This window comes from Belonocnema kinseyi, chromosome 5 (assembly GCF_010883055.1).
Source record: "Belonocnema kinseyi isolate 2016_QV_RU_SX_M_011 chromosome 5, B_treatae_v1, whole genome shotgun sequence".
Classification (NCBI taxonomy): domain Eukaryota; kingdom Metazoa; phylum Arthropoda; class Insecta; order Hymenoptera; family Cynipidae; genus Belonocnema; species Belonocnema kinseyi.
This window is the reverse complement of record NC_046661.1, coordinates 122,220,267-122,238,817: the sequence shown is the minus strand read 5'-3', so window position 1 is coordinate 122,238,817 and position 18,551 is coordinate 122,220,267. Positions and strand designations below refer to the sequence as shown.

The 18,551-nt window shown below is 28.2% G+C and overlaps 1 protein-coding gene across 5 annotated transcripts in view; it reads right to left on the bottom strand.

Moving 5' to 3' along the window:
• Positions 1 to 649: 649 nt before the first annotated feature.
• The window catches only part of LOC117172726 (papilin), a 303,999-nt gene continuing 286,097 nt past the window's right edge, over positions 650 to 18,551 (bottom strand). For 3 of the 5 annotated variants that reach the window (XM_033360885.1, XM_033360888.1, XM_033360886.1), the window contains 8 exons: positions 17,979 to 18,146; positions 17,405 to 17,641; positions 16,997 to 17,322; positions 12,623 to 12,773; positions 9,324 to 9,824; positions 5,941 to 6,096; positions 2,058 to 2,171; positions 650 to 1,925 (listed from right to left, as the gene is read on the bottom strand). In XM_033360885.1, the coding sequence (XP_033216776.1) occupies positions 1,732 to 1,925; positions 2,058 to 2,171; positions 5,941 to 6,096; positions 9,324 to 9,824; positions 12,623 to 12,773; positions 16,997 to 17,322; positions 17,405 to 17,641; positions 17,979 to 18,146 (1,847 nt within the window). In that variant the 3' untranslated portion in view covers positions 650 to 1,731. The remainder of the gene's footprint in view (positions 1,926 to 2,057; positions 2,172 to 5,940; positions 6,097 to 9,323; positions 9,825 to 12,622; positions 12,774 to 16,996; positions 17,323 to 17,404; positions 17,642 to 17,978; positions 18,147 to 18,551) is intronic. The other 2 variants (XM_033360889.1, XM_033360887.1) reach the window with 2 other exon arrangements.

Here is an 18,551-nt window from a genome sequence, read left to right as displayed (position 1 = left end):
TTTTAAATTTTGGTTAAATGAACAGTCAAATATTGCTAAACATTCAATAAGTATTCTGTTTCTTAATTAAAAACTTGAAAATTGAATGGGTTAAAAATAGAATATTTTAAGCTGAAACAATGGTATTAATTGAATAAAAGCCTTTAATTATAAATATATTCTTATGAAGTTTTATAAAAGTTGAAAATAGTTTATAAAACTTAAATCAGACGTTCACATTTTTTAAATGGCTGAGACTTTCAAATTGAAACCGTTTAATTTTTAACGTTAAAAATCTGGAAATACTTAAATTTTGAACGGATTTAGAATCGTTTTAGCAAATTAGGGTAAACTTATTATCCACTTTTTAAAACTTTAAGTATAGATCCACTAAAAAAATGTATTTTTTATACTTACAGGTGATCAAATAAAAATGTTTCTTATCAACAATTTTCAACTTCAAACGCTTTGAATTTTTAATTGTTCAAGTCTTCAAGGCAGCATTTTAAAATTCTTTGAATTAAGAGGGTAAGCTTAAAAATTAAAATCTAAAATGGACAGTATTTTAGGTACACGATTTTTAAATTACGTATTGTAAACTGAATAATAGAATAATTATAAAATATAAAAATTCAAGTTATTATTGAAAAAAACTGTTTAAATTGAACTTGGGCAGACTTTTAAATTTTATTTCCGGTCTCAAAAAATTCCTGTTCATTTCCCGGTTTTCCCGACTTCTCGGTCCAGCGGCCACCCTGAATATTGCAACAATGTTGCTTCAACATGTAAAAATGCAATGTTGATGCACTGTTGTTGCAAAATCTTGTTGCACCAATGCAGCAATATTAATTGGAAAAGGTAATTTCATATATTGAAGCAAAATTTCTACAATATTGCATAGCAATTTTGCCACTCTTCTCCTGCAATATTTCGTGTTATTGGGGAGACTGAATAACTCAATTCTTCATTATGAGATAAAATGCATTAGCAGTGATTAAAATAATATTTACAGGTCTCATGTGGTCTCTAGTTTTGAGTTTCGGTTTCTTATTCCAAGAAATAATTTCAACGATTAATAAAGGCATTATTTTCGATTCGTTAGTCATCACCCTGGGAAGATAAGGAATTGTACTATACTTACCAGAAAAGGTTGCACAACTACATTGAATCTACTTTCACATCGATTTCTATTACTTTTGATTTAGAGACACAAAAGAAAAAGGAAGAATGCACATTTTTTTTACTTCGAGGTGTCTTCTGAGATCGACGAAGTCGCAAATCGTCTTATGAAAGCGCAACTTACAGCTTTCAATTATGGCTCCGTCGGACTAGGATTCAGCTTCAGATCGTGTATACATGGACCCTGTGTCGAAAAAAGTATAAGGAATAAAAAAAATTAAATAAAAATTACGACGCGCTAGAAAAGAGGAGTTTGATTAATTTATCGCTGTCTATGTATAGACGTTCTAAGGCTTTGGCAGTGAACGAGACTCGAGTTTCAACGCGTTCGGCGAAGACAACAGTTTTTTCGTTATAAGAAAATTATGATTTAATTCTTGCTTTGATCCCCTGATCAAGTTGAATCGATAATATTTAATCGCTAAATTTTAATCACGGTTTGGAGTTTCCATAGAGTGTTGGAAAGATTTTGATTTAAATTGTTGGAATCGAGAGTACGGATAAAGAGTCTCCTTTTTTATATCTATTGATTATGTCCCATTGGTCCGACCGATCGAGAATTAGTTTCAGTTTTTAGAAAAAGTGGGTGGATCTTCTTCTTCTCGTTCTTTCTAGATGAGGACCTCTCACTGGCAACTGTCCGGCTTCCGTACAGGATCGACAGCAGAATTTAGCGTAGTATTTGTGCTGGCAGTAGTTGGCAAGCACGATCAGATCGCATTTGGCAAAGTAGGAATTGTCTTGACAATTGGGGTGGATGAAAATTCCTGAAGAAGAAAAGATTTATAGGTTTTTTATATAGGATGTGAAGTAAAAAGAAAGATTGAGACTTGAAAATGTCCATAATTGAAACAAAATTAAATTAGAATTATTTAATAATTTGAGTGGTGAGCACTTACCAGCTACGTTTATGTTTACGCTTTCAGAGCTGCTTGAAAATTGATTGGTTGCTTCGCATCGGTATTGACCGGAATCGTTTCTGCTTGCGTCGAGAATTTCTAATCTGTTGGCTTCTGCAGAAAGAAAATCATTCCATGTTATAACGCTTTAGAGACAGCGTCAGTTTTAATTTAGTTATAAATTTACATTTTATTAGAATTTACTTCTCGCCGGGCTACAGGGGTTCCAAACAAAGTTAAAACTTTGTTTGCCTGACAAATAGTGGGAAATGTTTAAGCACAACTTTATTCGAATATTTTTTAGACATTATATGATATCCTCCTTGAAGAAAGTGTTTATTTTTTAAAATATACTTAAATTAGTCGAAGTCCATTTTTCAGAAATTTTGGTGATTCTACGTCATTAGGATTTTTTTAAAATCATTTTTTCTCAATTTAATAAAAATTGAATTAAACATAACTCATACTTAGTGACGGGCTCATTTTAGGATTTAAATTAAAGGTACTTAAATTTTAATAAAATTTATGAAATTGATAGTTTTGCAGAAACGATGTAAGTTATTTTGAATAAAAATTTAAAACATTCTAGAAAATTCTATAATATTTCAGACTGTTCTACATAGGATTTGAATAGAATCTTAGAAATAAAGAATTTTTAATAGGATTCAAACTATTGTAGGACAGTTCAGAATTTTCTAGAAATATAGAGAACAGTGAAGAATTTTGTAAGCGTTTTAGATACATATGAAAATGACGAAATATGTAAGAACCAGTGGTGTAGTCGAGGTCTGGCGGGACGAGGGACTACTAAAAAAAAGTAGGGTAAGTTTTGAAGTTCTGGCGGCTCCAAACCACTTTTTTTTGTCACACGAAGAATTTTTCCAGTTATGGGCCATCCATAAGCTATGTTATCAATTTTGGGCTCTTTTTAATTCCCCTCTACCTCGAAAATAATGTAGCCATTTGCTAAGGACGGATTTCACGTTCATCAATTTTTCTTTTTCAATAAAATTAATGTAGATAAAACATTTAATTAAATACGAAACACTTTAAATTCCTAAGATTTAAAGCCAAAATATTTTAAATTTCGAACAAAATAGTTGAATTTTCAAGTGAAAAAAGAGGAATTTACAAATTAATTAATTTTTTACCAAATTGATTAATTGAAAACTAAATATGTGAACTTTCCAGTAAAAACTACGAGTCAAAAGAAAATAATTAAAGATTTAAACAAATAGTAAAATTTCCAAGGCAAAAAGAACAAGTTTTTAGAAAGACAATTCAATTTTTAACAAAACAGTTCCTTTTCAACAAAGAAATAGTATATTGTGCTACAAGTCCGGAAAGTAGGCAGTTCCACACGAGTGTGAAGTTAACTGTACGAGCCAGAGACGAGTCGAACAGAAGTTATAGGCGAGTCGTAGGCGAGTTGGATGCGAGCTGTAAGCGAGCCGTAGACGATCCGATGGCAAGCACTGTACACTTCACAAAAGTTTCAATTCCCTACTTTTAGCTCCTGTAGCACCCCATATTTTTTCTAACAATTGCGGTAAATTTTCGATTTGAGAAACAATAAAAACCAATTTTTGAAAATGTATGGTAATTTTTGAAAATTTATGATGAAATTACAAACATTACCTAAAAATTCCGGAAATTTTTTGTAAATTTGTAAATTACCGAAAATTTATAGAAATTTAGTGTATCCGAAGCTTTTTGGAAGAAATTCAAAAATTTCTGAAAATTTGATAAATTGCGAAAATTTATAAAAAATTTCAATGATCAAATTATAATTATCAATTATCAAATTACCAATAATTTCAGATTTCTAAAAGTTTCCAAAATTTTCGGAAGTTTTCGGTAATTTATCGGCAATTTATGGTAATTTATCAGTAATTTATCGCAATTTATCACTTCGAGTATGTCCAATAACTATTCACTACTCACAATGAGTCTCTCAAGCGTCAAATCATAATGAAGTGAGATTATAATTTCGACAGTCCTGGAAAGTAATTCTGACTCGAAATGCGCAAGCGCAACTGCAAGAAAAAGTAATCTTACTCAAAGAGCGCAAGCGCAGCAGCTACAAAAAGTCTTTTTCTAACTGCTTTTTACCACGGTTTTGGAATTGGTCACTTCCTGCACGCAATATATGCGTCGAAAATCGAACATTTCGTGCGTGCGTTAGAAAAAATAAATTTTCAACCAAGAAGAATGACTTTTCTAACATAAAAGATGAATCTTTAATACGAAAGGATGAATTTTCAACAATATGGTTAAATTTTCGACTAGAAATAATGACTTCAACAAAATATTTTAATTTTCCAAATGTAATTAGATTTTTAACAAAATAGTCGCATTTTTTACCAAATAGTTAAATTTCCAAAATGCAAAGCTGTACTTTTAATAAAAGGGATACATTTTCAAACAAAAAAGTTTAAAATTCAACCACGTACTTGAATTTTTAAGATAAGAAGACAAATTTGGTAGAAGACATTTGAATTTTCATAAAAAAATTCGATTTTAACCAAGAAATATGACTTTTCTATCATAAAAGATCGCCTTAAAAAAGAACAAAGATAAATTTTTAACTAGAAAGATTATTTGCAATCAAGACAAATTAATTTTTAATAAGATACTTGAATTTGCCGTAGAAAATTTGAACCTTTAACAAAAGAGAATAATTTTCTACTAAAAAAATATTATTTTTTTAAAAAATATTTAAATTTTCAACCAAAAAGTTGTTTTTTTAAAAACAAGAATACATTTCTATCCAAAGAGATAACTTATCAATACATCACGTGAATTTTTTACAAAATGATTGCAATTTTAACTTATACAATGTACAGGATAAAATGTCCACATAAGATGGAATAGTTAAATTTTCAGATAAAAACTCGCATAAAAAAATTTGAACAAAGAAAAACGAGTTTTCAACAAAATTGTTAAATTTCGAACTAAAAAGAATAATTTTCGACCAAGAAGATTATGGTATTATAAAAAAAACGAATTTCCAACATATCCAATATACAATATAAAGTTTTAAACAAACATGGAATAGTTGAATATTCAAATAAAACCAATTTAACAAAAGAAAAACAAATATTCAGCAAAGTTAAATTTTCAACCCAAAAATAAGATTTTATAACCAAAAAGTTAAGTAGTTGAATTTTCTACCAACTTGTTCAATTTTCAAGCCGAAAAGATGAATTTTCTACAAGACAGTAGATTTGTTAACATAAAAGTGAATTTCAAAACAAACAGTTGAAATTTTAACTATAATTGTGAATCATTAATAAAAAATGTAATTGTTTTACAAAGTAGTTTAACTTTATGCGAAATAATCAACTTTTTAACCAAAAAGGAATAATTCTCAACAAAACATGTAACAGTTGATATTTCAACAAAATAATTGCATTTTTAACTAAAAAGGATAGATTTTTAACAAATAAGAATGACTTTTTTAATAGTTTAATTGTTAGTTTAAACAATTCATTTTAAACCAAACACGAAACGAATTTTCATCAAAATAGTGAAATTTTAAACCAAAGGGATGAACCTTCAAATAAAAAAATGAATTTTTAACAAAGCAGTTAAATATTTGATAAAAAAAATATGATATTTTAACAATATAGTTGCGTTTTGAACCAAATAAATAAATTTTAAACCAAATAATAGAATTTTAAATCAAACGAGATGAATTTCTAACTAAAAATATACGTAATAGTAGACTTTTCAATAAAAAAAAGAACTTCTACCCAAAAATAAAGTTTGATTTTTCTATTTAGGTTTATGTTCTAAATGTTATCTAAGTTCTTAACGTTATAGAAAGTACTTAAAATAGTTTTTGTGATATTGTATTAAAGTATAATTATTGATAAATTACCAGAAATCTTGATGCGGTTATCAACTTCAATTGGAACATCATTCTTGAACCATTCCACTCTTGGAATAGGATAGCCATCCACTTCGCAAGCAATACTAATATCACTTCCTTCTGGCCATTGTTCTTGGTGTGCAGAAACGTTCACTTTTACTGGTACTACAGAACAAAAAATCAAGAAAATTAATTAGAAATATTCACTGATAAGTCTAAAAATGTATTTTAAAAAATGCAGTAGCGATTTCGAAAAATTTGAATAACAGGTAAAAATTGCTGAAAAAGTAATTGATTTTTGAATAGTAAAACAAAATAAAAATTTAAAGTTACAAAACGTTTAGACCAGAAGAAAGCACAGCTTAATCTCTGAGTTTTGTTGAATTTAATTTCTGAAATATGACACCTAGAATAAAAGACAGAATTCTTTAAATATTAGGCAGGAAGGAAAATTAATTCGTTTCTGTGAACACTTTTCACTAAAAATGTTAATTTAAGACAGAAACATTGTAATTTATTTTTTTGCACAATTTAAATTATAATTGTTTTTATATTATTGTGAAAAGTGTAAGTAAAGAAAAGCGTTATTAGTTATAAAATTCCAACATGCAGTTTCATTTTCCAGTGCAAAGCGAAGGATAGAAAAGAATAAGGAAGATAATGAGCAACATCAATTTCCCAAAAATTTTTTTAAGGAAATAAAAAATAAATACATAATATATTGCTTGAAACTTATTAACATTTAAACGAAAACATTAAAATTGAACGAACATCAAACATAATATAATAGATACATAAAACGACTAATCCTCATATATTTACTTTTACTTCGATAAAAAATTCAGAATTAGCAAAATCCGAGGCAAAAGCTCACATTTAAAAAAGAAGAAGAAAGGCATTGCCATTTCTTTTGCATTTTCTTGAATTTAGTGAAATTAATTAATGTAGGTCCATAATAAAATTTTTAATATTCAATTTAATTGAAAAAACAAGTATTTCTCAACTAATAATGAGAAAAATATTGTAAATATCAATTCATTTCTGTCAATACTATTATATTAAGAGCAAAGATGAATTATTTTTTATTTATTTGTTTATTAAGTTTCTATAAAAATTTAAATATCTTCTTAATGGGAAAGCTTACTACTCACCAGAGTGTGCGATCTGCTCGGGTCCGAGTACTGCGAAAATTGAAATTTAATATATGAAAAATACCTTTTTATACCAATTATTAATAAAAGTTTATACTTCTTTCATAAAATAGAGTGAAAGTGTTATCCATTGAGTTTAAATAGAAAATTTTAATATCTTCAGTACGGTAGATTTTTCTTGCATAGTTCAAATAATGAAAAAACTAACTGTTTTAGAGAAAAATCGTTTTCTTTTTTTGTAATTCAAATGTTTTTGATTAAAATTTTATCGGTTGAAGTTTCTTCTCTTTGGTTAAAAATTGAACTATTTTGTTGGAAATTCGTCATTTATTTGTTTTAATTTTTATTACGAATAGAATTTTTTTACATGACGTGCTTTACTGACAGTGCTTACTCTTTGTTTCAGTTCAACGGTTTTTAATTAAAAATATGTTTGGTTTAAAATAAAATATTTGGTTGAGAATCGGTTTTTCTTTCCTTGAAAATTGATTAACCGAAAATTTAGCTAGTCCACTTTTAGTTACAAATTCGCCTCTTTTAGTTTAAAAACAACCATTTAGAAGAAAAACCATTTAGTCGAAAGCTTAACTAATTATGTAAAAATTTGTTTTTCTTTTCTCGAAAATTAATCTTTTTAGTTGAAAATTTATTTTTTAGTTGACAATTCACTTCTTGTCTTTCAAATTGAACTATATTGTTGAAAATTCAATTTTCCTATCTAAAAAATTTCAATATTCCATTTTTCTTTAATTCTTTGTTGTTGAAAATTTAACAATTTTGTTTTAAATTCGTTTTTTTGTGTGTGTTGAAAATGTACCTCTTTTAATTAGAAATTTAAATATTTAGTAAAAAATTGATGTATTTTATTGAGAATTTGTTTTCTAGCAGTAACTTAATCTTCTTTTTTGAAAACTCATCATTTTGGGGTCAAAATTTATCTTTATTAGTTGAGTCTTATAGTATTTTTTGTAATTAAAATTAATTTTCAACTAAACAAAAATGTGAAGTGTTCAATAGAATAGTTGCATTTTTAGCCATAGAAATAGATTGTCAATTAAATCATTTTGAATCGAAAAAAGAAAGCTTAAACAAAATACTTTCGTTTTCAACAATAAAAAAGTTAATTTTTAAATAAAAGATTAATTTTTTACAAAAAGACAAATTTTTAACAAGAAACAAATATTTTAAACAATTTAATTATATATTTCTTAAAGTATTTGAATTTTTTATCACAAGCAGCACAGTTTTAACCAATAGAAATAAATTTGCAAATAAGAAGAATACATTCCTTAAAAGAAGGTCAATTTTCAAACATGTAGTTGAATTTTTGACTAAAAAGCTCAATTTTTGAGAAAAGGGGAAAGAAATTTTTTTAAATAAGTTAAACTTTCAACCGAAAAATGATTTTTAGAGCAAAAAAATTCATTTTTGAGGATCAAGATTAATTTTCGACCAAAAGAGATGAATTTTTAATCAAATACATTAATTTTTATCTAAATGGATGATTTTTAAACCAAAAGAAGCGAATTTTTAACAAAAAAATAAATAAGTTGAGTTTTCAGTGAATCAATTTTTACTGAAAAAAACAACTTATTTTCATCAAAAATAGTTTCAAACAAAAAATGACGAATTTTTAACAGAGCATGAAATTTGTCAAATAAAAAATGTCAGTTTTTAACAAATAATAAAAAATAAATAAATAAAAGAAAATTTTTCAACAAAATAGTAAAATTTCAACCAATGAGAAGAAACTTGAACAAATAAAATTTTAATGAAAAACCAGTTGAATTCAATAAAAAAAAACGAGACGATTATTGTCTAAAACAGTTTGTTTTTTAATTTGAAAATCTGATTATTTTTATTTTTCGCAATAAAAAATAGAAAACTTTTGAAAATATGTACTTTGAAGCGTTCTTTATCAGTGAATAATAATGTTTTGTGAAATTCAGAACTATGCAGGAAAAGCTGACCCTACTTAAAATATTAAATTTTTCTTTTCCCACTGAATGACTGACACTTCAACTCTATTTTACAAATTATTTAGAAACTTTGATTAATAATTTGTATAATCAAACCTATTTTCAAAGTATTAAATTTGAATTTCCGCATAACTCGGACCCGAACAGGTCGCGCACTCTGGTGAGTGGCAAACTCCCCCGTTGATAGGAAAATCATTTTAACGTTCAAAAACATTCTCAGTATTGATGACATCGCTCATAAAGATTATTTCATTGCCCTCACCTTGATACCAAGTGGTTGCGTTATGACTAGGTTCAAGGGGAATAGCGCCAGGCACATAATAACCAGTTCTATTGGGATAAACAGGAGGGTAGGTTTGGTAATCGGGTGCTTGGGTCCTCTGGGGCCTGAATGGATAGTTGGGCCTTATCGTAGTGGGCCTTTCAGGTGGCGGGACTATATAAGGACTGGAGACATTGTGAACTGGTCCAATTGCCTGAAGGGTGATGGACCAGGAGGCTGGTCTGTCGATGGCGTTGTAAGCTTGACACTCGTACACTCCAAGGTTACTAATTGTCACTGATCGGATGAGGAGGGTATAATCGGAATCCTGTTCGTAATCTTCTGAAGAGAAGGGTAGCATGCGATCTCCACGCCACCAGGTCACGAAGGGCCTTGGCCAACCCATCGCATAGCAATGAAGGGTAGTTGGTGAGTTGATCGTCACCGTAATCGATGCGGTTGGTTCCCCAACAATAGCAGCAGAACGATTGCTCAGGGGCTCTGAAGGATGCAAGACAGAACAAGACATGCATGGTGCAACGAGTTAGAGATTGAGAAGCTACAACTTTGGGGTGAATTCATTTAGTGAGCTAATTTATTGGCTTATGATGTTTTAATAGTATTATTGGTCATTTGGATCTACCTAAAATTAAACTACTTTTTCAAACATATGTTAGACATCTTCCACCAGATTTCAACCAAGGATTTCTTATTAACAGAATGATCAAGGGATGCGTAGAGTTCTTAAATACTTAAGAATTTATCTTGAGCTCTCGAGAATGTGCACAGCATTTAAGATCGAACAGAGCATTAAAGAGAATTTAAAGCATTTATTGTCCAAAAAAATATGTATCATAATTAATACATATATTTTAATTTTTTCAAAAAAATTCTAAAGAGAAATAAACATATCCTTCTTTTTAATTACAGGGTTGTTACAGGTCCGGTAATTCCAGAAAGTCAGGGGATGTCAGGGAAAACTTCAGTTAGGGTATTTTCGATTAACTCAAGTTGATATTAATTTTATTATTATGTTTTCATACCATTTAGAAAAAAATTAATATTTTTTGGTTGAATTCAACTATTTTTGGCATAAAATGAAAATCCTTTTTGTGTTTGAAACAGAAGCGGACTACTCTGTTAAAAATTAATTTACTTGGTTGGTGAATTATCATTTGAATTAAAAACCTTTCATTTATTCAAAATTTAATTATTTAAAAAAATTAAGTTTCCTATATGAAAATTAATTGTTTTAACTGAAAACTTAACTATTACATGTTTGATTCAAAATTTATCTTCTTAAGATGAAAATTCAAATATATGGTTTAAATTTAAAATTCCTGGATTTTACTGAAAATTCGAATTTTGTGGGAAAATATTAAATCTTCTTAATGACTAATTTATTTTTTCTTTTGGAAATTCCTTTGAAAATTTAAATATTTGGTTAAAAATTCATCTATTTTGGTAGAAAATTCACCTTTTTGGTTAAAAATGAGTGTTTTCTTAATTAGAATTAATAAACTTTTTTAAACTGGAAAACTTTCATTTCCTGTCGGAAACTTCTGTTTTTTAAATTAATTTAATATTTTTGGATGAAAATTATACTAATTCGTTGAAAATTGATTTTAGTATGGTTGGAAAATATTATTCTATACTAAAAACTTAACTATTCTATTTTTAGTTGCAAATTTATCTATTTTCGGCAAAAATTTAACTGTTTGTTGAAAATCCGTCTTTTTTGGTAAAAGAGTATTGTCATTAGTTGAAATTTCGTCTTCTGTTTAAAAATTAATTTCTTTCGTTGAAAATTTAACTGTTTCTTTTTTGAAAATTCGTTTGTTTTTTGGTTGAAAATTTATTTTACTAACCGAAAAATATTCTACTTTATTTTTGGTAGAAAACTTATCTTTTTAGTTTGAGATTCATGTATTTGGTTAAAAATTATATTTTGTTTTGTTGAAAATTCAATTTAACTTTTGCATTCTGTGTGGAAAATTTACCTTTGTCATAGAAAATTTAATATTTTCGTTAAAAAATTATCAGTCAAGGAAAAAGTTTAACTTTTCTATTTTTTTTAAAGAATTCACTTCTTTCATTAAAAAAAAAATTATGAAGTAGAAAATTCGTTTTTTTTCTTTATGGAAAATTTCTCTCTGGTTGAAAGTAAAGTTTCTTTTTAGTTCAAAATTAATTTTTTAAACAGAAGTTATAACTTTCATTTTCGTTGATAATTTGTATTTTTGGTCGGAAATTAATTAATTTGGCTCAAAACTCGTTTATTTTTTAATTTACTTTTCTTGCTGCGAGCTGAAATATCATATTTTTGGTTTTTAAATGTACCTTCTTAGTTTAAAATTTTTGTTTAAATTTTGGTAAAAATAATTTATAAATAATTTTTTTTAAAATAATTTTGGTTGAAAATTCGTTTTTTTTTGTTTTTTGTCTGAACATTTATTTTTCTGACATTTTAACTATACTAATTTTGGTTCGACTTTGATTTTTTTGTAGCTGAAACTCATGTACTTTGTTGACAATGAGTCTTTTTTTGGCTAAAAATTAATCTTTTGAGTTTAAAATTCAACTATTTGGTTAAAAATTCATATTTTTGGTTAAAGATTCATCATTTAATTTAAAAATTAATTTCTTTGGTTGAAAATTTATCTTTTTGTCTTGAAAACACAACTACAGTGTTTGAAATATATTTAGAAATTTTTTTTTGCATTAACATTATTAATCTTCTCTGTGTGTTTTTGATTTTATAGAAGAATTTGGAAATTGGGATATTGTAGCAACCCTGGATAAGGCACTATTTAATGCGAATAATATGTTTTTCTATTACTTTGATTTCTTTTATGAACTAAATTTAGCGCTCTTTCCAATTTGAAGCGATACATTTTCCCGCAAAATCTAAATAATGCAATTATTATTAATGAAGATAAAAAATACGATTTTTTAAATCCTAATTTAAAATGCTCATAAATGTTGATTAAATTCTCAAAATACATAAAGGTCGAGCATATTCTCAACCATATTCTCATGCTTGGGAGAATTTCTTGGACCACTCTGGCATAGAAAATTGAATTTCTTTGAATTCTTTTGAGTTCTAAAAATTTTTTCTATTCCTTGTCATTTTTTTTAATTGTCTAACGCCAGAGTAGACATTTTAAACGTACACTACAAGAGAGTTTCTTTAAAATTAAGGTATGAATTTGTTAATCGTTAATCATTATTCCAATGAGCAATCCAAACCAATCTTAAACTGAATATTAGAACCAGAGCTTGAGTAAAAAGACACCTACCTGTTATGTCCAATTGGTATTCTATTCTGACAGGAGAACCATGACCATTGTCAGCGGTGCAAATATAGGTTCCTCGGTCATAGGTGTACAAATTGATAATCTGCAGGGAGCCATCATTAAGGATCCTTCGCCTCTTTTCATTTGCAGATATCTGCAGAAGAAGAAACACAATATAATTAATGTATCAATATAACTTCAACTCGAATTTAAGAGGCCGTACATAAATTGCGTAAAGAATTATAGGCCTATAATTGTACGTAATATTTAGTTTCCAGAAATGTTTTTACATTCTCATCATTTATGATTGAGAAAGTATTAGAATTATCGGAAATTTGACATCACACTTTTTCAACGGATCTCCACGTTTCGAGACCCCCTGAATCCGAAAATCAGGTTTTCACGATGGCGTCTGTCTGTCTGTCCGTCCGACCCGCCGTCCGTCCGTAAACACGATAACTCTCGAAAAAATGAACGAATCAAATCTATCTTTGGCACACTTTTTCTAGGTCCTAAAAGAAAGGACGAGTTCGTTAACCAGCCATTTTTGATAGAAATTCAAAAAGTGAGCGCATTTTGAACATTTTTGAGACCACTTTTTTCTGAATTTGAAAATTCTATGTACGGATATTTATAGTATTAAAAAGAACAAACAATTTATCCTTGTGACTTTTTCCGATAAAAAGAAAATTCTCAGAGTTATAGCTTTTCCAAAATTTTTTTAATCAACCGAAAATCAAAACTTGAAGCCGAAAAACGTACGATATGAAAAAAAGTTAAGAGAAGAAAAACATTCCTTTTTGAAATCCCTACAAGATTATCATAACCAATTTTTGGATTTTCTTCAAAAATCGAAAATTCAAATTTTGATTGCACAAAAAATAATGGAAAATAAAAAATTCCATTTTGTGGACAAACTATGTAGGATACAAAAAAAGATGAATTGAAAAAATGGTTATCCCAAAAAAGATATAAAATTTCGTTAAGAATCACTTCTTGATGGGACGCGTAATTTTGTTTTATTCGTGAAAAATAACGTTGAAAAAAGTAAAATAAAAAAAAATGTGTGGAAAAACGACGAAAGTTACGAGAAAAAAAATCCAACAAAACCTATTGAGACCTGTTGTTGACCTCAAAGCCTACAGAGCTTTGAGAAACTTAATCTTTGACTATACTTAATTAAGTAGACAATTCAGAATATGAAGACGCATATAAATACTGCCATCTAAAAGAGATATTTTTGATAAAGTTTTTTTCAAGCATTCCAAATGCAAAGAATAAATATCCGAGCGCGAAGCGCGAGGTGTAATTATGTTCTAGTGCGAAGCGCGAGATTCAACCGTCGCGCGCCCTAGGCGCGCCCAAACTTGCGAGCGAAGCGAGCCGCGCGCGATGAGAATGTGCCCGCTAAGCGGGCACATTTTTTTTGTTATAGCAAGTATAATTAGTCAGAGTATCCGAGAACTTCATTTTCGAAATTCCCTGATTTTCCCTTGACTAATTTTTCAATCTTCTTGATCATTAAAACTCAAATACCAGTATTTTAACCTTGTAATATTTTCAATATTGAATCATTTATAAGCGGAATAAAACGGTATATCAGATAAAAAATAAACATATTCAAATTTATCAATTAATTTTAAAGTAGTCCGGTTACTGGGAAAGCTAATCAAAGCTATGTCCATTATTTTTTTTTTTATATTTGGAATTAAATTCAAAATTTGGCCAGTATATCAATTACTAAATTAGGTAACCAATTTTTATCCTGATCAATATAAATAAAATGTTTTTTAAATAATAATAAAATGTAAATTTAACTGTTGAATTTACTCGATACTAGCTACATTTTTAATTCTAGGCTACATTTTGCTCAAATTGAGCTCAAATACCCTGGAAGCAAGTATAAATGAGCAGTAATTCAAATTTCGCATTATATTTTCCGTCAAAAAAATTGTCCTAACCATATTCAACGTGTTTTAAAGCCAAAATTAATCATTTTTGAAGCCCGCGAAATGCCTCTCCATAAGATCCCATTTTTTTTGACACGACTTTAAATAATGATAATTCAAATTTTAACCTGGAAAGGGCCCCTAAAAAAAGGCATTAATTTTTCACCTGATCAATCTAATAGCCGAACTACCTTAAACAAAACAATGTCGTTTCTACTATAAAAGTTGACATTTTAACAAAATACTTGAATTTCCAACAAAATAATTCAACTTTTAACATAATCGTTGAATTTTCAATCTAGAAAGATAAATTTACAACAAAATAATGTCATGGTTTATATTTCAATCGAAAGAGATGAAATTTATAATAAAGGTAAAGAATTTTAAAATTAAAAAGACGAATTTTCAACAAATAAAGATTTTCTACTCGAGAAAGAAATAACAGTTTATATAAACTATCGAAAATTCCAACCAAAGGACCAATTTTCTCTACGAAAATTTATTTTTCAAACCAAAAATATAACTTTTCAGCAAAAAATTAAGTTTCTTTGAAACTGATGCATCTTTACCCAACAAACATGAAATTTCTAAACAAGAAAATAATTTTTTCACAAAAAAGGAGAATTTTTAACTAAATAAGATCAATCTTAAAAAAATCGAAAAGATCAATTTTCAGGTAGAAAATTAATCTTAAACAAAAAAAGCCTTTTCGACAAAACAGTTACATTTTTAACTAAAGGCATAAGCCTTAAACAAATTTTTTTTACAATGCAGTTTAACTTTTACCGAAGTAGGTAAATTACTAATTAAAACAGATAATTTTTTAATACAATATTTAAGCTTTCAGCAAAATAGGTTAATTTTTAGCTACAAATATAAATCTTGTAAAAAAATGATTTCTTAACCAAGTGATTTAAGCACACAAAAAGTTGAATTTTTTGTTGAAACATATTACAGTTGACTTTTCACGATCAAAATATGAAAATTTAAAATTCAAATTTTAAACAATAAATAAGTTTCTAAACAAAAAATTGATTTTTCAATCCAAAAAGTCGAATTTTCCAGCAAAAAGGATGAATTTTTAATAAAATAGTTGAATTCTCTACGAAACAGTTGCAGTTTTATCTAAGAAAGATTAAATTTGTACTCAAGCAAATGAATTTTTAATAAATAATGACAACTTTTTTTCTAAGCTAGATTTCACTTAGAAAATATTTCAGTTCATTTTTCATCAACAAAATATACATTTTTAATAAAAAGTAAATTTTCTACGAAATAGTTACATTTCCATAAAAATAATATAATTTTCGACAAGAAATTATGAAATTTCAACAAAATAGTTTAATTTTCAACCAAGCAGTTGCATTTTTGTCTAAGAAAGGTGAAACTCCTCTTAAAGCAGATGAATTTTTATTTTAAACAAAAGGCAATAAATAGTTGAATTTTCATTCAGAAAAGATTTCCGCTCTCTTTTGAACACTTAAATATTAAATTTAAACAAAAAGGAAATTTTTTATGAAACACTCAATTTTTAAATCGAAAACAACATTTTAAAAAATAGTTGATTTTTCAACCGAATAGTTGCATTTTTATTCAAGAAAGATGAAATTTCTTCTAAAAAGGATGATTAAAAGAAAAACTTAAAATAAATAGCTAAATTTTTATCGAAAGAAGATTCCAGTTCACTTTCCAACACTAAAATAATAATTGTAAACAATAATTTAATTTTCTGTGCAATAGTCGAATTTTTAACAAAAAAGTATAACTTTTTAACAAGAGTGTTAAATTTTCAACCAAATAGTTGCATTTTTGTCAAAGAAAAATGAAAAGTCCACTAAACAGTTAAATTTTTAAATCAAAAAGACAAATGAAAACACATTAGTTGAATTTTCATCCAAAAACATTTGAATTGGCTTTTCAACCCAACAAAAAATACGAATTTTAAACAAAAAGTAAATTTTCCAGGAAATAGTTGAATTTTCACCAATACAGTTGCATTTATTTTCAAAAAGATGCAATATTTCTAATAAAAAAATATCAACTTTTAAATCAATAAGGGAAATTTTCAACAACAAAAAAATAGATTTTATCCAAGAAAGATTTCAGTGTACTTATCAGCAAAAAAAAATGAATTTTAAACAAAAGGTTAATTGCCTACCAAAAGAGCTGAATATTTAACCCAAAAGGACGAATTTTTAACAAAAAATTTGAATTTTCCACAAAAAAAGGATGTCTGTTCAAGACAGTTTTTCAAATTTCAAACAACTAATAAAATTTGTAGCTAAAAAGATAATCTTTAGGAGAAAATTTCTGCGAGTTTGCCAAAATTACGTACATCAGTAAAGAACCCTCTCCCCCCTATCAAAGCACATCATAATAAAATGTCTTGACCCTCCCCCCCCCAACCCATTTTAAAAATAAGCATTACCAATTCAGTTTCCTTGCGCCAGGTGATTGCGGGTCTCGGATTTCCGGTAGTGACACACGGCATCGTCACATAGAAACCTTCCTCAGCCGTAAGTTTGGATTCTTTTGGATGATGAATTGCAGCTGGTTCTGCACCATAAAGTGGTGCAGATACGTTTACAACTGGTGATAGTGTCGTAATTATTTCTTCTGATGCGGGTTCCAGACAGGAAGTACCACAACCATTATTACAACATTTACGTTCTCCTGCACAGTCGGCGTCTGTCGAACACTCTTGTTCACATCTGGTACTGTTTGATACAGTAGGGCAACGACCATTTTTAACAGCTACATCAAAAGATAAATACTTGTTCAGATTCAGTAAAAAGAGGTGCCGATTGTAGGATTATTATCTATCACGAATAATTACCAGATCTGCAAACACCCCTGTATATAGGAACATCATTTGAATCATCCAGAATGATGGCACATCTGGTACCTTCTGGACAACTTTGAGTTGCACAAGGATCAGCACATCGACAGTGTTGACAATTCTGATTATCAACAAAGGCCTCTTTGCCATACGGACAGCGAATCACCCTGCATTCTTCTTCCGCCTCCTCACAAGGATCCTTATTTATTCTATCGTCAACGTCGATTTCATTCGCTGCACAAAAAAAGTTCCAATTTTTATAATATCAAATCAAGTTTGTGATTAATTATTTTAAAATTGATTGAAAGCTGAGAAATAAGTGGTTTCGTAAACAAAAATAAAAGGTAAATTCAATGAGGACTCGTATTATAGAACTCAGGGTAGAAGGTTTAGCTATTTTATATACAGCAGAACGAAAGACAAAAATCCTGGGAAATAAGAAAAATATAAAAATTAGCATTCCGATATGTACAATTTCGATTGTGCGTATTTACAGACTATGAAGCCAAGAGGTACTGAAAAAGAATGATTGGACATTAGCTTCTGTAACGGACTCCGAACCGTCACTTACATTTAAGACAACTGTTAATGCAAGATTCAAAGGTCTTGAAATTATTTCGATTGCCGCCACAGCCAGTATAAATGAAGCCCTTACAGGTGTTGTCATCAGGATCGAAGTAGAACCTCTTATAATTTCCGGTAGTGCAAGAACCAATATCAACGGATTCTTGGCAGATTGCTAAATATCAAAAAGGGTCATTTATTCCAACCACTCGTTAAGATTATTTAATTATATAATTTTATTATTTAATTATAATCTTTATTTCGCAATAATAGTTTCCAAGAGGATCAGAAGCGGCGGAGCCTTTCTTCTCTACGTGCGAACAGGAGAATAGACTTATAATATTGAATGGCAGAATTTCTACATAGTATAATAATATTATACTGAATAAAAATTGTAAATTAGTAATGAAAATATACAATAAGTGGTAAATAATCAATCATAATAAATGCAGGTGTGAAATTCATATTGCCAAAGATTTCAGATTTCAATAATTTCACAAATATTACCAAACATTTAAAAAATATTAAAAATATTTCGCAAATATTTCGGATACATTTGAAAGATTTCAGAGACTTCAAT